Source organism: Pantherophis guttatus, chromosome 5 (genome assembly GCF_059756535.1).
Source record: "Pantherophis guttatus breed Tessera chromosome 5, ASM5975653v1, whole genome shotgun sequence".
In the NCBI taxonomy this organism is placed as follows: domain Eukaryota; kingdom Metazoa; phylum Chordata; class Lepidosauria; order Squamata; family Colubridae; genus Pantherophis; species Pantherophis guttatus.
The window spans coordinates 31,586,923-31,609,710 of NC_142067.1; the positions used below are offsets into that span (position 1 = coordinate 31,586,923).

The following is a 22,788-nucleotide window of genomic DNA, read 5'->3' on the forward strand; positions in this document are numbered from 1 at the left end:
CTACTATACAGCAACAGTAAAACTCTGTTTCCACCTAGTGGAAATTACCAGGAAAGATTGCGCTTTACAATGGAATGTGAATTTACAGTCACTGATCTATGGGACATACTCTACAAAGAGTCTTTTAAAAGGCAATATTAGGAAAATATGAAATGTATGCAATATCCAAGTAACCTACAAGTATTAAGAACCAAAACAGTGATATTTCACTATACATTTTCCTATTCTATTTTAAAGTTATGTTGTCAACTGTGATAGATGTTATTAACTGCACTGACAGTATATACTTATTTCTACATATGGGAGTGAAAGTACTTATGTAATATGTAGTGTATAAGAATTATAACTGTGAACTACAGGAACTTTTTTTAATATGAAGACTCTCATATAAAACTTTACCTTGAATGCAATAGCAGAAACTATTCTAGAATACCACATTAACATGCAACTCACCAATAATCTGCAAAATAAAATACTTTCTAAAATTTCATAAGACATTTCCTTAGAATACCAATGCTGAGTCTTCAGTTGACTCCCCATTGTTATTTATATTTATTTATTCCTTGAAAAGCTAAGCAGCGTTGACTAGCAGGCTTAGTCAATGTTTTGGTGGGAATAAACCAAGATACTATATATCAAAGATCCAAGCTTTGATGGAGAAGTCAAAACACTCAGGAAGAAGCTAGTGGCAATCCAGTTCCATATCACTGCCAATAATTTTGCATGAAATCCTAGCAGTTCATTTTTACTCAATTACTCTCTATCTAGAGAAAGACAATCATATTGTGATACTATCGGATTTGCTCCTTCTGCAGGTAGGCCAGCCTTCCCTAACCTGGATACCTTTCAAAAGTGTTGAAAATGTAACTGGAGTTGCAATCTCAATTTCTGGAGGCACCCAGCTAGAAAAAAAAAACAGGGATAGATTGTTACTTTCTCTATTTTATCATTGGGCTTGGTGTGTGAAACAGACTCAGCCCAGAGTATTTGTTGCATTACACCACACACTATGGTCTTTGTTGAAAATGAAAAAAAACCAGAACTCCTTAGAGCAGTGTTTTTCCATTTCTAACCTTTCCTACTTGTTTCTCAGAGCTGTAGCCTAGTAAACATCTACTTTGTTGAGCATCTACCAACTCTCCCCTTATTCCTCCCTCCCGCTCAGCGTATCACTGAGAGAGAAAAATAGGAAGGAAATCGGCAGTTACTTTGGTATACGCTGAAAGCCTCTTTCCTTCCTTTTCCAGACCTCAACAGCTGCCCTTTGTGTAGAGGTTGCACCTCCCTTTGGTGCTTCTCTCAGCCCTTCCCTGTTTAGGGTTTCCTCATAGATTCCAGGTGTCTGTCTGCAGGCAACTACCTCCCTCTGTTCTTGACTGCCGTGAGGTTCAAGTGAAGCCTCTCCTTTGGGGGGTTTCCACTTCTCCCTTTGAGTCTGGGCCCAAAAACACTCTTTGCTTGATGCTTTAAAGCAGGGTTTCCAACCTTGGCAACTTTACAATTTGTGGACTCAGCGCATGCTGGCTGAGGAATTCTGGGAGTTGAAGTCCACAAGTCGTAAAGTTGCCAAGGTTGGAGACCCCTGCTTTAAAGCCTCACAGGGTCAAATGTGCTAACTGGTCTCTTCAACTGCTTCCACCCTTTGTTTACAGCTCAAGCCACCGCATTAGCAGCTGAGGAGACAGGCTTCTCTCCAAGGTTGTAGTTTCCATATTTGAGGTCTGGTCAATGAGCAGGCTGCCTCCTTCTGCCACCAATTGACCTGGGAAGCAATCAGGGTGGGATTGGGACAGCAGAGCCACCCTGCAAAGCAAAGTTTCCCCTCTATGCTTTCTCTCTTTTCTTTCTGCTGACTTGTGCCAGCATAGCCACAATCAGCTTGGCCACAAAACCCATATGCCAAATGCATACCACATACCACAACAGGAGAAATAAAAACAGACAAAATTTAATGCCTTTGAGCACTAACAAAGGCTATTAAAGAGAAAGGTGTACATAATAAAAGGGCATGTGTGGTTTCATTTTTACAGAGCGGTTTCTCCAAATTGCTCAACAGTATTTCTGCCAACAAAATTATTGCTTTCCTAACAACCCTCCCGAGTCTGGTGTTTATAATAAAACCATCTTGTACAGATTAGAATATCGGCTGAATCAGTCTACTGGAGGATGAAGGTCTTTTCAAAGAAGGTTATGGATTATAATTCATCATGCTGGACTACTGTAGTTGGAGGCTAAAGATGCAGCATGGCCTTCTCCAATTCGAAGAGACATTGTTCGGCAGGCTGATGCAAAGAGACAGTCCCGGAACCAGTGAAATATGGGGGCTGGGCAGGGGACAGAATCAGTGGTGGGATTCTGCCGGTTCTAGGGGGTTCGGCCGAACCCTTTGTTAAATGGCTGGCTTGCCCCGCTCCTCCGCACTATTTATTGCCAATAAATGGGGCGAGCGAGCCAGCAATTTAACAAACGGTTCAGTGTTTTTTTGTAATTTATTGGCCCCGCAGCACACCAAACCGTTTGTTAAATTGCTGGCTCACCCGCCCCTCGCCCTGCCCCGCCTCCCACCCGCGCGGCGCCAGCCTACCCTAGCCAGGGGTAGGCAATTGTGGCTCTTTTACAACCTGTGGACTTCAAGTTCCAGAATTTCTGAGACAGCTTGGCTGTCTCAGGAATTCTGGGAGTTGAAGGCCACAGGTTGTAAAAGAGCCACAATTGCCCACCCCTTCCCTAGCCTGAGTTCCGTTGCCTGGGATCCATGTGGGCTGCCACGTGGTTCCCCACCGGCTCCGGACGGGCTCCAGTGGCTGCGGCGGCGATGGCGTCCGGGCAGATCCAACAGGTGAGAGCGCAGGAGGCGCCACGCAGTGCAGGTGCGTCTTTGCAAAGTGGCCTCACGGCCGGCACCTCCTTTCCCCAGCCGGGGCTGCTGCACCTACGCCGCCAGGGAACCGGCGGAGGGAGTGGGGAGGGTGGGCATGGGGGGGTGCTATCCAACTGGGCTTTTGCAAAACAGGTGCGAGTTGGGGATTCTGATGCTCGACGCGCGTTTTGTGTGGCTCACGGGGAGAGGGGGGTGGGCGGGAATCTGAGTCTGTGGATTGGCTTGTTTGGGGTGGGGGGCCAGGATCTCCAATGACTGGGACTTCTAGCGGATGCTCCTGGCTTTGCAGCGGAGGGGTCTTTAAACCTGCCTTATCTGTGTTCCTTTTCTTTGCAAAGATCCCCCCCCCAGAAAAAGGATGGGTTGCCCAAACGTTTGTACTGCTGGCTTCCCTGCCTGTCTTGGCTGTGTCAGGGTTGGGTCTCTCTCGCCTGGGGAGAGGGTCTCCTGGATATGTATGTGTGTGTTGTGTTAGGCTAGGCAGGGAGGTGTGATTCACATGGTTGTTAACTTAAGTGAATCCGGCTCCCCCCCCCATTGACTTTGCTTGTTGGAAAGGCTTTCCCCCCACCTCTCATCGCCATCTCAGCCCTTCTGCCCTGCCTTAACCTTAAACCGAGCTGCGTTTCCTCCGAAATCCAGTCTGTTTCCTCACTGGGAGAGACTTTCCTGTCCCTGCCACTCAATTTTCAGGAGTTGTTTGTTTAGAGACAGGAAACCTTCCAAGGTTTCTGGTGGGGGGAGGTTTGAGCTATGGAATATCTCACTGCCACACATGTGTGTCCCCCCCCCTCGCCCTTTTTTGCCTTGAAAAGGCAGAAGCTTGAAGAGGTTGCAGAAAAAAAATGCTCTTAGAAGCTTCTGAGGATCAGGCAACTCAGCTTAGATCGTCAGAGGTTTTTAAAGGGATTTTTTGAAGAGGTTGTAGGAAAAAAAATCGCCTTAAAAGCTTCTGGCGATCCCAGCAGATTTGTGTGATTGTCAGAAGCTTCTAAAAGCATTGTTTTCTGCAACCTCTTAAGGTTGTAGAAAAAATGCTTTTAAAAGTAAAAGTTAAAAAAAAAAATTGGCCATGCCCACCCAGTCACATTACCCACAGAACCGGTAGTAAATGGACTACTCAGAGGGCTGAAAAAGTTATTTTTGACCGGTTCTCGCACTTTTGACCAGTCCTTGAACTTACGACTGTCCTCACATTTTACGTTTTGCGCCCTATCTTGTCACTGTGGTGAAGAGAAGTAATGGTGAAATGACTAACACGGTTGTTAAGAATGCACAATGGTCATAAATGTGAGGATGGTCATAAGTGTGAGGACCAGTCAGAAATGACTTTTTTCAGCCCTCTGAGTAGTCCCTATACACATAGCCACGCTCACCTGGTCACATGACCAGCTAACCATGTCTACAGTGTCACATGACCAGCTAGCTACGCCCACCCAGTCACATGACCAGCTAGCTACGCCCACCCAGTCACATGATCACCAAGCCCCCAACTAAGCCACCCCCACAGAACTTGTTGTTAAAAAAATTGAATCCCACCACTGGACAGAATATATCTGCCCTCAGTGTGGAAGGGATTGCCAGTCTTGAATTGGCCTTTTTAGTCACACTAGATGCTGTTTTAGGACCTCTTTCCAGAGCACGATACCATAGTCTCTTGAGACTGAAGGATGCCAATGACATGACGGACTACTGTGAGATGGTAAATGGATTTTTTTTTTTTTTGAGATCCCAGCCTAGGGCTGAGAGGAATGATTTACCCAAAGTTACCCATGAACTTCCCGACACATCTTAATCACATACTGAATAACATTTTAATAAATTTAAGCTAAATACTAAATTCTTTCAATTCCTAGCAGTGACATTCTTTGATAGATAAATCAGTTGGTATTAACAGAAGGCAGAAGGCAGAAAGTTGCAAATGTTGTATGTTAAAGAGACCCATAATCCAAGTAGAAAGGGAAAGAAAGGATACTTTATCATGTTTCAGAAATTCATTAGTTAAGAAAACTGAGGTGGACATATACAACATGTCTAAAAGTATCCACAAAACCTTACTTATAGAGCCAATTACAGATAGTTAACTTACCAAACAATATTCTAAATAGTGGATTGAAATTTGTCTAGAACTGACTATGCCTGATTGTATCTTTATCGTAAGCATAGAATTATGCTCCTTAACAATCCCCCAAACAAGATCTATTCATGCATAGAAAGCAACTGGTAGGAGGAACAGAGAACTATCAACGCCCTTCTGTCGATTTATAAGCTCAACTTTGGGTAAGCTGCATGTATCTCTTTCTTGGTAACCTCTATCTTTCAATCTATTTTTCCTGGAAGCCTAGCACTCTGACAAATCGGCCCTCAATAGGTACATAGATATAAACAACATCTAAATTCTATGCAAAAAAGACAATAAACAAGCCAAAAAAGGAACAAAAAGACCAAATACCTTCCCACCAGCAATCAACACCCAGATGAGCAGAGATTAACACCAAGATTAACCTCAGACCAACAATCAAGAAGTAAACAATATCTCAAGAAACTGCCAAACAAAATAAACAGCAAACAGTCCAAGCATAGAACCTCGAAGACTACTTCCACCAACACTGACAGGGCAAGCCACTAGATGAGCGCAAACCCCATTCCCTACTAGTGCTGAAGATGTTACCTGATTTGGATAATGAAATGTCTGCAAGGAAACAACCAAGAAAACAACCAAGCTCAGAAAGCATTACAGATCCCTCTTCTATCTCATTTCTCACATATGTATCTCATCAGTCGTTCAATTTTTCAGAATAAAAATCTCTCTGGTTTGATTTAAGCAACTTACTAACTAGGAGTGATCCAGAGGAACTGCTAGAGAGGTGCATGGATAAGTTGCAAAACTACATTTGTGAAGTATGAGGAGTGCAATGCAATGTAGTCTAATATTTTATCATTTAAAAATTGCAAGCTTAATTTAAAAACTTGAAATTTTTGAATTGTATAATTTTAAAACAAGTTGGCTCTTCCTGCATGCTATATATAACTCTACTTTTCCTTATTCCTCCTCTTCCTGACATACTTTAGTTTTCCTATCCACATTTAGAAGAAACTTTATTTGTACAGATGAAATGAGAAAACAAGAAAACAAAAGCAGATTTGAGAAGAAAACAGAGAATATCAGCACGTTAATTGTACTTTAAGGTGACTTTCACTAATCTGGGAAAGAAATCTAACACATCATCTGACATGTATAGACTCAGACTTACAATACAGTATGTCTGATGGAAGTGAGGAAATTTAAGTGTCAATTAATCTGTTTCATAAATTGCAATAGGGTGTATTTACTAATATTAACAAACTTACTAAATGCAACAAACTCCAATCAACACAATGGAGGCACACTGATACTCAAGATAAGTTAAGTCTATTAAAAATGCATTATCTCTGCTACCGAAAATACCAGCAATTCCCAATATCATAAAGTGTACCACAATACCACAAACATACACTTGTCAGTAGATTATTGAGCAACCCACCCAACAGAGCTTCAATAGCAACGTTTCAGTTTTATTTCAAGGCATCTCCACCCATTTCACCCTTCTAAAATTAAAATTGTTTTTTGTGTTCCAACATTGTACACATATTTGCTGTACTCAGAGTTCCAATTAATGCTTTAAACTCATTTAAATATTTGACCAATTTACCCCTCGCAAAACTCCCTTTACATATTATGGAATTCTTAAATGAACAACTCTTCTTTGTGGAAATTAGCATGGAATTTTTAATTACAAAAGCATATCCTATTTTTAATTTAGCTTCAAAAATAATTATTTCACATAAAAAATTCAACTTACTGATGTGTAGTTGCTAAAGGGGCAAAAGAAAGATATGGCTCTCTGGATAATTTAAAGTAATCCATCAAGGATTCCATGTATCAAAAAGAAAATCATGACATCTGTCTTAGGTAAGGGACAGATCATCATGAAGAAAAACTATCTATGTAGTCAGTAAAAAATAATGACTTTATGTCACATAATCAATAAAGAAGGAATAGCTTAACAGTGGAATATAAATGATCCCACAACATAATATTTGGGGGGGAAATCAGTTTTAATCAAAGATGTCTGGGAGGGAGGTATGAAAAATTCATGATGGTAACCACAATCATGCAAATGAATTCACATTTTGACTTTTGTGACTTCCCCAATTATTTCCCTTAGAATACATTCATGAGTTTATAATATTTTAACAATTAAGGGTTCCTCAAAAGATAAATTAAACAAATAAACAAGCATGCACTCACATGCTTTCGAAATTGATAGCATATTAGTCAATTTAAAGTCTAAGTCACAATTTAGTTATACATTTCTAGGCAGAAGTATGTTCCAGGGTTAAACTTGAAAAAGCAAAAAAAAAAAAAAGAAATATTACACAAAAACTTGGAGGGTTGAATAACAAGTAATGCCTCCAATATTATAAACTGCCAACAAGTGATGGTACTAACATGTTAAAAGTTACGAATTAGAAAGAATGAACTGGAAGGGACCTTGGAGGTCTTCTAGACCAGCCCTCTGCTCAAGCAGGAGAACCTATACAATTTCAGATAAGTGACTATCTAGAATCTTCTCAAAAACATCTAGTGATGGAGTGCCCACGATTTTTGGAGGGAAGCTGTTCCACTGGTTAATTGTCCTCACTGTTAGGAAGTTTCTCCTTAATTCCAGGTTGCTGCTCTCTTTGATTAGTTTCTAACCATTGTTTCTTGTCCTGCCCTCTGGTACTTTGGAGAATAATTTGATGCCTTCTTCTCTGAGGCAGCCCCTCAAGTACTAGAATACTGCTATCATGTCAACACTAATTTTCCTTTTCTTTAGACTAGCTAAACACAAATCCTGTAGCCGTTCTTCATATGTTTTGGTCTTCAGGCCTTTGATCATCTTAGCTGCTCTTCTCTGAACTTTTTCCAAAGTCTCAACATTTTTTCTGTATGTTCTTTAGATCTGTTCTTTCACTTCAATTGGCAGGAAGTGTCTGTGAGAAAATGCTGTTTATGGTTTGTGAAATGAAATCCTGAAATGAGTATTCATCGGGGTGTTTTAAGCAACACGTTGCGATTTAATTTTTGACTGCTGAAGGAGTCTTTCCAATCAAAGTATGCACAGCCTTATTTTCTATAGTTTAGGAGAAAAAAAATATATTTCTCAATTTACATAGAAAATATTCTATATCAAAGGATTTCCAAAATCTTATACTGTAGTATTCCAAGCTGTCTTCTTTTTTTAAACAAACTGCCCATTCCTGTTCTGCCTAAATTCATATATTCAAATGAATGGAAACCTGTTCTAGAACACAGCAAAGCAATGTTTATTCAACACACGCTCTCATTTTTAGAACACTTATGTTTTGTGCCTCAGGCTAGAGGAGTTTAAAGTATGCAAATTATTAATCTCATCTATTTTGAAGTAAAGTAGGATAAACTTCTGACAATTAAAAACGAACAGTAGGTTTCAACTAATAAAAATAAGAGGCTGATATAATGCTATTTACCAAAAATTCAATTCAAACTCATTTTTCAATAAAATGAAAAGCTTTTTCTCTAAAAAGCTAACTAGAGTTGCCATTCATTATGAGAACCAAACACTTCTCTACTATATCAAATTTTCCCAGAGTGAAAACTTCAATAGCATTCTCTTTGCTCTCAGAATGCATGCAAAACTAACTGCTTTATTAAAGATGTCTGTGAATATGTATTTGAAACATATGACTTAGCATTTTTGAATTCTTCAGCAAGAAGGAATAATTCCACCTCTCCTTTCTCCCACACTGTACTTTACAGAAGTTTTATTGCACACACATATACGTTTTATGTCCTCTGTATAAAATAAGAAAAAGTTATTTTAATTTCAAGCTGCAAGGCTGGACAGAGTCTTTGCAAGATATATCCTAAATGTAGCTATTTATTTGTAAGGATTCTGGTGCAAATATTGACAAACGTGGAAGCATTGTATAAATTTTCTTACTCAATGTGTATCTTTTCTAATCTTAGTTTTATCATTTGAAGCAAAATCAATGCACTCTTCATTTTCCTGCTATGTTTATCATATGATTTGAAAAGGAAAAGGATGGATGCCAAAATTTTAATAAGTGCATTAAAATTAACTGTTATATCACATGTATTTTCTTCTATCATCAGTCACATACAACTCCAGAAAAATTAATGAGTCTTAGCTCAGGTTTATTTTCTTAAGACAAAATTGTTCATTTAGATGACATGAATAATAATTCTACAAAATGTAGTATTGCATAAATAAAATAGTTAAAAAGTCAGATTTATATACAGATATATTTGTCAAATTAGAAAGTAAAACTTGTTATGGATGCTTCTATTACAAGAAAGAGAAATGCACACATAATCTTGGTAATCATTTCACAATACTTAAACATTCCACAGTTGTCAGCCATTTTATAACAATCTGGATCAAATCTGGATGGAAAAAGACATAGTAATAGGTCTGAAAATGGGAACAAAACTATGTCACAACCTTTAAGTAGACTGTATTTACCACTGTGAAAAATGTGGTCTTCACTTATCCGATACACATTCTGTTCATTTTAGTTTCATCAAGACCTTTCATTCCCTTAAGGATCCTATTAGTTTGCTTTTCAGATAAAGTTTAGATGTGAAAATATAATTACGTCAGATGTATTTTAAAAATGTGTTGAAATCCTATAGATCTCTGGCAAGAAAAAAGCAATTTCTCATAATCTGTCCTCCAAGTCTCTTTAGTTCCAAGCCATTTCATTGAATGTAATTAGAAGCATGCATCCTCTGAAACAGATAAATAACTAATAAAAACAGCAAGGAAGTTTAAAAAAAAGTTATGAAGATAAGAGACTGAGGAAAAACGAGGAACTTATTATGCCACTCTGTATGCTTTCAAAAGTGTGAATTCTTTCCTGTTTGTGCGTGCAGCCCAGATGAAAAGGGCAGCGGCCATGAACTGCAGAGGTGCTGACACACAAGCCAGACAGAAGGACCAGCCAAATTGGCCTTGCACAGGAGGAGGAGGTAGTTTCTTATGGAGCAGCTCAATTCCAGCTACATAGCAGCCAACTGAACCCAGTGTGCACAAACCTGGTGAAAAATCATCAAACAACAGTTAGATCAGAGCAGGAAACACTTGCCTTGTATTATTAAGGCATCCATGTTTCAAACAGATGATGTTCCCCAAGAGGACTCACCAGCTAGGAAATGGAGAACTCCAGTGGCAATGGCAGGATAGAGACTGTGGCAAGCACAAGCACAGACTCCAATAAGTGCCCCAAAGCACATGAGTCCTAAACTGACAAAAGGCAGGAGAAATTGCAAGCGCCAGAGATCTAAAAGAAATGGACAAATGAGCATCATTAGGTTATGCCACTGTTCAGTGGTGGGTTTCAAAATTTTTTACTACCGGTTCTGTGGGTGTGGCTTGATGGGCGTGGCATGGCGGGTGTGGCAGGGGGAAGATACTGTAAAATCTCCATTCCCATCCCACTCCAGGGGAAGGTTACTGCAAAATCCTCATTTCTTCCCGATCAGCTGGGCTGGGACTTGAGAGGCAGAGAATAGATGGGGGCGGAGCCAGTCAGAATTTTTACTACCGGTTCTCCGAACTACCCAAAATTTCTGCCACTGGTTCTCCAGAATTGGTCAGAACCTGCTGAAACCCACCTCTGCCACTGTTTGATATACCGGTAATACAGCGATATCGGAGGATTTTTGGCTTTCCAAGCTATCCTTCCTGCCCATTCAGCCTCACCCTAAATTTTGCATCCTGAAGCACTCACAGAATTATTTGAAGCAGCAATACCCTTTCACCCATCTCTTTCACAAAGGATAGGGAAGTTAGACCAGCAACCTATCGTGGTAAGGTACTCTTTCTACTTGTTCTTATCAGAACTGCTAGTACAGTGTCATTTTCTTGACAGGAGTTTCAAAACACTAGACTTATTTTGCACTAAAATGCTAAATAAAATGACATTATTTTTGAAATTCTTAACCACTAACTACAAAACTACTATGTATCACATAACATCCATAACCTCTTCAAATACCATTAAAAAGATATATATAAAAATAAGCCTAGATCTTATAGAAAAAGATATTAAAATCTTATGAGATTTTAGACATTCTCTCTCTTTAATCTTTCATTCTCATGTGACTAAAGTCGTAACAGTGAGATTGCTAAAAGATTATGAGATTTAGTCAACTTCCTACATTTTGCCCATTTTAGAAAATATTAGACTACATATATTCATTGGTGGAAGCCTACTTGCCATTTAACTTTATGAGAAAAAAACATTTAAGCTATTTGTTTCCAATAAATAGAACCAAAAATACTCACAGGTTCGGTTCAGATCAATGCCACTATTATGATTCCCAGGATCTTTGTATTTTTCCATGAATTGATCCGAAAGAGAAAAACTGACACACTTTGTGACCATCTCACCTTTCAGAATGAAATAGATATTTTTATTAGGCTGTGATTTTTGTTTGATCATCTGCCTTTTATACATATATATTAATAGATAAGGTCTTTTGTTCCTGCTTTAAATTATCTTGAGTTGGCATAAGGATAAACAGATTTGTCTGAAATGGCTTTTATGGTAGGGATGGACAATATTTTAATTTTAAGGCCTACAATCCTTCAAAAGTAATACGTTCAGGACAGATCTCACTTGGTGAGCAATGCTGAAAAAAACTGATTTGGCCAGAGCCACTCATTCTCTATTTTTCATATCCTCTTTTCATTCTTTGTTCATTTGATTTTTATTTTTTTCTAATATCCTTTTGTTTCCCCCCAACACAGGAAATTGCCAGGAGTTGATGAATCTTAGGAAGGATCTGAATTGATTACTTGAAACAAGTTTTGAAATCATATCAGAAGCCACTTGAAATGAATTAAAAGTCTTACATGGTCCTAGAGTTACAAATGTATTTAATTCCTGCTTTAGAGTGTTGCAAGATTTTTGATTATGCTAATCAAGGAAACAAGAAAACTCTTCTGGAAATTTAAGATACACAAGCTAGATAATTTTAAAAAATGTTTAAATTTATTTCAATTGATTGATATAAATCTGAACATTGCTTTTGTGCTCCCCAAGCCAGAAAGGATTCCTAGAATTAATCAGTGATTTAAATGTAATTTAGTTTTAGGTGCCATCGTTTTAAAAAGAGAAAACATATTTGATGGCTTTCAAAATATTGTCTTTTTGATTAGTTTTAGTGCCATGCAAAATTTGTTTTTCTGAAAGTAGAGATAACTTTTCTTGTAAACTCCTGGATTTTCATTTGGCATTCCAAGATTTTATCGGCCCTTAAAATATATTTCTATGCTTATCTATTCAGCAACTGGATTTTAAAAATAAAATCAAATTTTAAACACACATGATTTTTAAAATAAGAATTTAGAATTTTCCTAAAATACTTTTGAGAATATAAATCTAGCTCCAATGTATCACAAGGAATTATCTTAACTTCATTTTATTCTATGAATATTTATATTTTATCACAGTATGTGGAGGGTCGGCTCATAATCAGCTGGACAGCAGGTACAAATGTACATAACAGTCAGTCATCAGCTTTCTTGTTTTAAAAGTTGCAAAAGAGAAAAGAAATCAGTGAAAGAACAGTAGACAGGTAAAATAGATATGGGTAAGGAAGAAGTCTCAGGATATGAAATGCAGAACAACTGAAACAAGACTCAGGCAAATATACTTGTACTGTCCCCCAAAATACATTTCTTATGTTAAATATATCTATTTAGCATGAAGGATTAAAAGAGGAAATCTATTATGGCAACAACAATATACAAAATTCTATTCTAGAATATTTGTCACAAGCCATGAATATGAAAGAAAAATATTTTGACAAAGAATTCAAGACTTGATTGTCTAAACAAAATAGCATCATAAGAATTTCTTCTCCTTTGAAGATACTTGCCTAAATATATAGGATCTTCAAATTAGTTAAAGGTCATATGACTAACTTTTTCATTTCCACAACTGTTTATCTAACCTGAACACAGTTTTTGTTGGCTTCTTAACTTATCAGACATCTGAAACTGAACTTCAAAGAAAATGTCTATTTTTTTTACAGCTTTGAAATGGTGCACACTGTAATACTAAATTAACAGCATGAACTGAATTAAATACATTGACCTATTTATTTTGGACGATCTATTCTCAAAATACAAGACTTTGGTTCTATCCACTTGTACCATGGAGAATATCCTACCAATAACTGATAAGAGAGTTCTAGTCACATCATATCTGTGGAAAAAACTGCACAAAAAAGTTAAAAAGTGTTAATGTTTGGAGAATAAGCAAAATTGTGTTTACAATAAGAACCAATTAAAAGCAAAAAAAACAACAACACCTGTTTATAGGTCTCAAATTCTCCGTAGGATTAACAACATTAATTTGAGTGACATGAGTGTTATTCAGAAGGGGCTGCAACCCAACAATAAAGAATGGATTTCAGGTAATTTTAAAAAGTGTAGAAAAATGTTTAGAAAAGTATACCAATAATCTAGCAGTGATAGATGGAATAAAATCCACACAATCCAGTTTGTGTGTCAAGAGAAGAATGGAGTGTTTTCCTTTCTTAGATAAATTACACATCAGAATTGCATATACTATTTGAATACTGAGATGTAGCAGCACTACAACTGAAAAGAATTTCAAATTCAAGTAGGGAGCCTTATTACAAGTAATGCAACAAATTTGTATTTATGAAAGAAGGTAAGAAGAAAATGAAGAAAGCTTAAAACTAAAAAGATATGGATATAATGCTTATTTGATGTTGAAAGAGATTTCAGTGCCCAGAAATAAAGACCAATTTTGTGAATCTCCAAAATAATTCTGCAATAATGAGAAGAAAGCAGGAGGACCAACTTAATTATTTATTAAGATGCCAGATAGAACTCTATGGAATGTTTTAAACACTGTGTCAAGAATTGGCCTAATCTGAAATCATGAAGAAACAGAACGGTCATAGACGAGATTCTCACCACAGGACTAAAAAGAACGATGAATTTATGTGACAGTCCTCAAGTTTGTTTCCACTGATTTGAACAAAGTACTGAAAAATACCTGTTTTACTGCTGGTGGTGTTGAGGTTTGGAAGAAATTGATTGAAACCTTGAAAAGAAAAATGTAATTACAGAGTTAAATTATGGGCATTAAAAACAAACAAACAAGATCGTCTTCTTGCCAATACTTTCAATTCTTCCTCCAGGATCAATCCTTAACTACTGAGAAGAGAAGTTGACTATGATATGGATACTCTGCAATCATCTTCTCTAACAACACACTTTAATGAATTTCAGGATTAAAGGTGACCTTGATCAGGTTTTAAAGTACGCTACACTGGTGAGCTGGTAGGAGACATTTAATCATTTGGTTTCAGAGACTAATGGAGTAATAATCCAGCTTTTAATAAGAGTAGCTACTTCTACAGATGCAAAGAGAATTTTTAATTCACTGATAACCGAAAAAGTAAGAAAGCTTGTCTTTCTTTTCCAGACTATGAACAAGAAGACATAGATGAAGACTCAGTTACTTACTGGCCGCACCAATGAATTAAGTTTCTTGCAATGATTTAGCCAAGACAAATCTTATACTAAAAATCTTTTGCATGTGTAACAAAAATAACTTAATTCCCCTTTGTCAAAAAACATGAAGAAAATTTATCTCGATGAAAAGTATGCAGTATTGAACAATCTGAAAGTTGATTATTTTAGTACACTGTAGTAAGATAACTTCAAGACCCTATTATTAATTAAACAAGTTGATTAACCTATCAGTATCATCCATTTTGATAAGAAATAATCAGATCATGATTCAACAAGAGCCTCTTTGGCATGGTAGTTAAAGAGCTGGATTGGAACCCAGGAGATTTTGTGCCATGAAAACTGTTGTTGTGGGGAAAAATAGAAGGAAGAAGTGCTACATACATCATCCTCATCCTCTCCGAATAAAAGGCAAGTGATAAAACAAATAAAAAAGTGAATTTGCAATGAAGTCCCCACAATTATCAGAAAATTCCCTAATTGTCCTGAGATTATCTCATCTCTGAAATCCTGATGCTGCACAATTTTAGGCATATTCAAGAGGAAAAATCTTTTTAATGTTAGATATTGAAGAAAACATAGGATTACCATATATCAATCCTTATACAAAATACTCTATGCAAACATAATTTTTTCCTCAAATGTCAATGTTATTTCTATTATGAAAGATGGAATAAGCATTGTTGAAAGGCTCATTTGTATTAAAAAATCATAAATGCAACATTATCTTATTTATATTATTCCCCTAATGTAAATATTTCTATTACACAAAATACAGAAAAGGAGTGAAATATATTAAGCCACAAAAAGGCAAGAAAAAAGTATACAGCTAAAAATAGTTTACATCAAGACTATCAAATATATCTCTGCAAATACTTCTATAGTGAAAACCAATCTTGCTTTCACAAGGTCAGTTCATTCTTAATTTTTTTTTTTTGTTCTTTAAACATCTGGTCTTACTCTTTTTGAGGTTGTCCTCAATTCTATCGAACCACAATTTTTTCAGTCTCTCCTTCCTCTGACCCAGTCACTCTTCTAATATAAGTTTTGTGATTCAGTCCTCATTCATTCTATTATATAATCAAACCATTTCAAAATATGCCTTTCATACTTCACTCAATTTTGCACTCACTCTATATTAAACCTCCCATTCATTCTTCATTCTACTTCTTATTTTGCCCTATACACCTAAGTGTTCCATTCTCAATGAATTCAACTTATTTTTATATTTCTTCTGCTTTCACTTCCATATAACAAAGTATGCAGTAGCATGCCCTTATCCAAAGTCATGTTTGCTTCTTTTGATGTTTACTTCTTTTGATGTTATTCATGAAAGACAACATATTATTCAAGGTCCTTCTACCAGCACTCACCATCATAAAATTTTCTTTCCTGGCTCCTTCCTTCATAGTCTCATAGTTTGGAAGAGCCAACAGAATTCAGCTAATTAGCTGACTACAGATCAGACAAAGGAGCAATATAGCAATGTCCATTGTTTGATCTGGTCCAAATTCCCACCTTCAGAGAAACTGTCCCTTCAGGAATTTAAGTAGTATTTTGAATGAACTTAATAAAAAGGCATTGGTGAACAGCTATTGATAGGGATCCTATATATTCATTCTCTATCTTCCATTAACTTCTAGAGGCTTTAATGTAATTTAGGACCATTATTAAATGAATGGTCATGAGTTGAGGATTAACTAATATTTTGTACATCCTAAATCTATACCTATTTTTCTTCTTTGTTTTTTTCTGTCTTCCAATGTTAGCAAAAAAAAAAAAAAAAAGCAGTTGCCAGTTGCATCTATTAAACTCTTTTCTATAAAAACTGTATATGAGATGAAATGTTGAGCAGGAAATGAGATTGTTAAAACATTTCCAGTTCCCCATATCGTACCCATTTTTTAAAAAAAGTAGTGATACACTTAGAAAAAGAAATATCATCATGGACAAAACATACACTGTAGCATAGAGAAAGATACATTCCAGAACCTCTTTAGAGCAAACTTACCTGGTGAATTGTACCAATGAGAGTTTTCAGACATCGTGATGCATCTCCGCCACAGCCCAATGGTGCCATTCCATCGAAAAAGGGCTTCTGTGTAAGAGTTTTCATCTGCATTTTCCCCAAAAAGTTCATCCCAAGTGGCTTTACTTTCACTATTATTTTCAGGAGGTGATGGGTTACGGTACTCAAACCAAAAATCTGTGCCAATTGAGGCTGCCAGATAGATGGTAGAGATAAGGCTGAGCACACAGGCAATTACCAGAGCAGTGGCAAAACGGTTATCCATCATGGTATCTCAGTTACTGTCAATAAAAGGGGGGAGGGGAGAAAAGTCTGTATCAACAAATGAACTTTAATACGTGACTGCTAGCAAATATATTCATATCTTTCCAGTTACTCTCTTTTAGATGATCTTTAAGGTAATTTTCAAATTTTACATTACATTAAGTTATAATAGTCCAAAAAAAAAGTTATTCAAACATCAAAAGGAGAGAACTAGAAAAGAGGCAACAAGGTATAGCAGGTAGTATTCTAATAAGACAGAGCTAATATCTCCCTCCATGGACACAGCAAGAATTTTGCATAAGAAGAATTCTGAAAACCTTGCACAACAGATGCTGGGGGAAGGAGTGGAATATTTATTAATTTATGTATGTACCTATTACATTTTTATTCCACCTTTATTACTTTATAAGTAACTCAAGGCAGTGAACATATATAATACTTCTTCCTCTTCCTATTTTCCCAACAACACCCCTGTGAGATGGGTTGGGCTGAGAGAGTGACTGGCCTAGTCACTAAAAACAAAAAAAGGGGAGGAGGCCAGGACAAAAAAACCCCCCTAAATAACTGAAATTGAAATTCATATATTTAATAAATGAGATTAAGAGAAAGATTGAAAATAGAAACAGAAAAAAGGAAGAAGACCTGTTTAGAGTTTAAATTATAATTCAACAGGAAAGCAGCAGTAGTTGTGATGTCTGTTTTTCTCATCAATCTCAAGTCATTATCTGGGGGGATGGGTCAACTACCAATTGAATAAATACAATGCTACTAATACATGATCAAGAGAGACAGTCTTGTGGTAAAAGCATCAAGTTCGAAATGGGGAGACCGTTTAGTCTAGTCCCACTTTAGGCACAAAGCACCTGGGTAAACCTGGGCCAATCACTTCTCACAGTCCTAGGAAAGGCAATGACAAACCATTTCTGAAAAATCTTGTGGAAAACTATAAGGACTTATTTAGGCAGTCTCTAAGCAGTCTCCTCAGGCCCGATTAAACAGAAGACAAAAATACATGATTCAGAAAGCCTCCAGGTGTTAGCTAAGCAACAATGATGGAAATGAAAACTTAATTTGAGAGTGAATCCTCCATCAGATTGGCAATAGATACAGCTGAAAAGCCCGAAGGGCTCCAAGCTGGTCTATTCAGGTTTGAGGACTGGCTCATAGTCGTCTCTAAAATACCTTGATAAATCAGGACTCACATATTAATTGAGAGCAAAGAACTGTACAGAGAGCAGGCTTTAGATTTGTAGTGAAAAAAGAATGCATTGCAAAATGTTTTGCAAAAAAAAATGCAGATACAAAAACAACCCCTTGAGATATTCAGTTATGCACAACTGAAATATATAACTTTAGTGATTTTTAGTCTATATCTCAGCTGTTTGAACTGTGTTTAACTCCTGTGATTTAAGTTAAAAAAATGCCCCCCAAACCATTTACCATAAACTGAATCCATTCCGTATGATGCCTTTTATTGTGGTGGTTTGAGATCTCAGAGAGAAAAAGGGGCTAAAACCATCATCTGATATTTAGCAGAGCTATCAACAAATACATTCTCATGATGATGCCAAATCCAAACTTTCAAATCAGTCCACTTTTGGTACTCAGTGTGCTCCTTCCTTTCTGGGTAAGTAGCATTATGCAGAGTGGAGAAAGAGAATAAGAATAGTACCCAAAGAAGTTAAAGGCATAAGCTAAGACAAAGAAAAGGGAAATCGTGCCTAAATGTATTTATACCAACACTATACTTTTATATTTTTGCAAATTATCCTTCTTTCATCACATCCAGACAGTACAAACAGAGCTTCATATACTGTGCGTTCTTTTCCCTTGACCTTTTCACCTATCGATTTTTGACAGTATCATCATCTCCATCCAACCACAACTTTCTCAGCCTTCCTCTTATTACTGACACATTTACTATTGTTTCCTATATTTGTTCTGAAATTTAGTCCTGAGTCACTCTCTCAATATGACCAAGCAACACACTTCTTTCACAGTAATAACTAACCTCTGAATCTAATATAAATTCATTCAGCACCCTCTCATTCTTGACTCTCTCTGCTCTTATTTTACTACATATATATAGCATCCAGTTCACTGAACTTAAGTTTCTCCTGACTTAAGCAAGTCTTTCTTCCATATATAAAAAAAACAAAAGCATATTCTTAAGCTGCTATTTTAACTTCTTTTGGCATTCATTCATTTATTCTTCACAACAGAGAATATAAAACACAAACATCAGCATTTGTATGTCTTAAAATCTTTCTATCCATTTCCCCATTGTTAGAAAGCAGTCTATCAAGAAACACAAAAGCATTCATTTGATCTGCCTCTTTGAATTGTATATGTAATTTGCAATTGTTCATTCCACTTTCCCTGTCAAATACAACTTCCCTGATATTTAATGTAGTTCCTCTCAAACGTATACTCTTTGTTGCATCAATGTATACTTTTTCTTGCATCACATTATCACATCACATATCATTCACTGCAGATACTTTGGGTTTTTAGTCAACAACATGATGTTATCTATGTAAAAGAATACATGCCCATTCAGATCTCCAACCAATGCAATTCTAACATGAGCACAACCACATACATTATTCATAAATGCATTAAATAACCAGAATTATTCTACACCCTGTCTTACTCTATGTTTAAAACTAAACTATTTGTTAAGCATGCTTTAATTCTTAATTCATTTATTCTCATGCATGTTTTATTTCCATAGTAATAAAGGAAGAACCATATATCGCTTTTATTACATTCAGCAACTAATTTTCAACGCTATATTTAAAGAAGCTATTCCACAAAGCAAATTTGTTTCACTTTATCATATACTTTTTCTAAATCAACCATAATATAATAAATTGTCTTATTGCCAATGAGAATTTTGCCAAATATTTTTCCAAGCACTTTTAATAAACTAATTCCATCCAATTTTCTTTTTATGTTAGAGAGAAATAAGAGAGGAATTATATTTTAACATTTCTGTTATACCATCAACAATTGTAGTTTTACTGTTATGCAACATTCTAATATCAGTTTTTACTTTCTTTTCAATACCCTTTCCAGTATTCCTTGATTTTTTAAATAGATTTTTTATCCTTTACTACTTTATAAATACTTCCAGGGAGCAAACATACATAATATGCCTTCCTATTTTTTCATCCCAAACCATTTCATCTTTTATTTTTAATTGCATTCACTTTAGACTTTTTAACTCACTCCTCCCTCTCAATCTGCATTTTCTTTCTCTCTTAAATCTTAATTAAATTCCTTGCTGATATATTTCCCCATCTATACATTATACAGTATCTTTCTTTTATAATTTATGCAACAATCATTTTCTTCTATGTATTTTTCTTTTCTCATTTCTGCAGCAATCATTCTCCTCTGCATTTTTTTCATCCATAGTGTTTCTCTTCATCTTTCTTTTATACTTTATTTGGCATGAATCAACACATGCTTCTGGTATTTAGTATTATTTTCACTGTGCTCCAAGAAGGTTTACATTAGGTTCCTTTATATCTACTTTCCAGTTACTCAGCTGGAAGATTAATCTATTGTTTTATGTAGGACACATCATTTCTTTTCCTGCAACCTTGCTATCTTTATTTTTGTTGTTTCATTTCCTTCCTTTTTTTACATGCCCTTTCATCTTCATTGTTAGTCTCTCTTTGTATCTTTCCTCAATCTTTCATCACAATCAAATCAAACTTGCTTTTATATTTATATTCATTCCTTGCCACATTAAGGGTGTGAATGTAGACATGAGCACTCTTAGTGGAAATACAATTAGTAAGTATGTAATTTAAGTATATAATGGGAACAATTTAGAATACTTTTTTTTTCAAAATATCAATAGAACTAGATCTTATTTTTTTTTCTTGTTATGTGAAAGGCTCAAAAAGAATCAAGCTATTAGTTTCACTTACAGAAGAATTGGATTAGGAGGGCCCATTATGTTATTGAAAGACATTTGACCTGTAGTTGATCATATCAACTTAGGGCAGGGACTTTTAAAGGGAAAAACACAAAGTCCATCAGTTCTTTTGTTTGTTTGTTTTCATTAAACATGCTATTTGTGGGAATTCACCACCCCTATCTGAATAAGAAAAACAAATACTCACGTCCATTTCTATGGTATTTTTCAAGGCTTTTTTCCCTCGGGATGAGTACAGAAGATAATGGCAACCAAAATGCACCCATTTCTAAACCCACTTAATACTCAGTTTTGTGCTTTCCCAGAAATGCAATCCCACTCTCCTTACATCTCTGAAGGCAATGAAGTGAAAGTTCTCAGCAAATACGTGCAGGAGGGCATTTTGAAAATATTAACTGCATAGGAAATTTAAAGACATCTATTCAAGGGAATCTTTTAGGGCTTGAAATAAATACAACTCATTGCCAGTTTGACATGGCTAGGGAGAAACCCGCAGGATTTATCCGGCTTCCATAGAGGTATGTGACAACTCTCCAAGCAATATGGGGTCCCGGTCTTCCTCCTATCTAGCGATAGCGACTCCTGATACAATACAAGGTTGCAGCTCTTTTAGGGTCCCGTTTTAAGGCAACCACATCCCCTGCAATGGACCCAACCGTGCTCTTCTACACTGTCCCCCTAACTATTTCATTCACACATTCTTTCCTTGGAACACCGGGGAAACAATCGGGGCTCGGTAGGGCCCAATTCTACTTACCTCCCATCGTTCTCCCGACTCCACGGCGTCGTTTCCACCCCCCACCCCCAAGAGCAGCTCAGCCGGGAGAGCGGGAAGCGCCTCTTCGCAGACGCTTATCCGCCCCTGTGCCGCCAAGATTTCTGGGAAGTGTAGTTCGAATTTTGTTGGCTGCCACGTTCTGAAGACAAAGTGAGCCGCTTATGTTCGCTCCAGGACAAATAATTGGTTTTGTTAACTTATGAATGCGCGCATTCATGCATTCCGGGCATCAGAGATTCGCTGCCAGGATTGTTAGATTCAAACGGGAAGGGAGTTGCGGAAAGCAGGTAAAGTTCTCCTGAGGAAATGAGGGCATCGTTAAATGTAAAATTATCTGTAAACCAGCGGTGAAATCCATTTTTTTTTACTACCGGTTCTGTGGCCGTGGCTTGGTAGGCGTGGTGTGGCTTGGTGGGCGTGGCAGGGGAAGGATACTGCAAAATCCCCATTCTCTCTCTACTCCAGGGGAAGGATATTGCAAAATCTTCATTCCCACCCCATTCCTGGGTGAAGGATATTGCAAAATCTCCATTCCCACCCCACTCTGGGGCCAGCCAGAGATGGTATTTGCTGGTTCTCCAAACTACTCAAAATTTCTGCTACCGGTTCTCCGAACTGATCATAATTTCTGCTACTGGTTATCCAGAACCTGTCAGAACCTGCTCGATTTCACCCCTGCTTAGGGTTACAAACGTTGTAGCAGTTTTTCGGGCACTGAATGCCTTTTAGTTATTGTCCCCATATCCATTTGGAACTGACAGCCTGCACATATATTCATTCACAGGGTGGTTCCCTTATGAATTGATGTATTAAGCACTATCCTCCAGTGGGCAGAAAACAATACTGTCAAGTTTGGCTCAACAAGCTAAGATCAGGTAAACTGAAACATACCAGCAAAGGGACATTAATCTTGCCATTAGATACTTGCATCCTGACATCTGATGCAGATATGTAACTTCTTGTTTTAGCATCATGATCATGACACAAAATGATGTCCCTAACAAAAATTACCTGTGCTGGCAGGAAATTATTGATTCCCACTACTAATCTGTATCTGCCTGTTCCCACACACTGCCTTCACACAACCTTTCTCCCTAATAATGTTTAATAGAACTTTGATTTTACACATTTCAGGCTGTCCTATGATAATTTTAGATCAAGAAGAAAAATGTTAATTGCATCTAACTATGGCACAAATCCTGGCAACATTTTTTTATTGCTATATCCCAGTGGTGAAATCCAATTTTTTTTACTACCAGTTCTATGGGCGTGACTTTGTGGGCA

General features: G+C 36.9%; 1 protein-coding gene across 2 annotated transcripts; it reads right to left on the minus strand.

Annotated features, from left to right (window-relative positions):
• Positions 1 to 9,087: 9,087 nt before the first annotated feature.
• Positions 9,088 to 21,998, minus strand: CLDND1 (claudin domain containing 1). Of its 2 annotated transcripts, XM_034411816.3 has the most exons (6): positions 21,484 to 21,645; positions 16,496 to 16,794; positions 14,006 to 14,053; positions 11,257 to 11,361; positions 10,112 to 10,249; positions 9,088 to 10,004 (listed from the first exon to the last, which is right to left on the minus strand). In XM_034411816.3, the coding sequence occupies exons 2-6, from the start codon at positions 16,779 to 16,781 to the stop codon at positions 9,787 to 9,789; spliced, it is 795 nt and encodes a 264-aa protein (XP_034267707.1). In that variant the 5' UTR covers positions 16,782 to 16,794; positions 21,484 to 21,645; the 3' UTR covers positions 9,088 to 9,786. The 2 variants fall into 2 exon arrangements, with proteins under 2 accessions (XP_034267707.1, XP_034267716.1); XM_034411825.3 differs by lacking the exon at positions 14,006 to 14,053 and having other exon boundaries at positions 21,484 to 21,998.
• Positions 21,999 to 22,788: the final 790 nt, after the last annotated feature.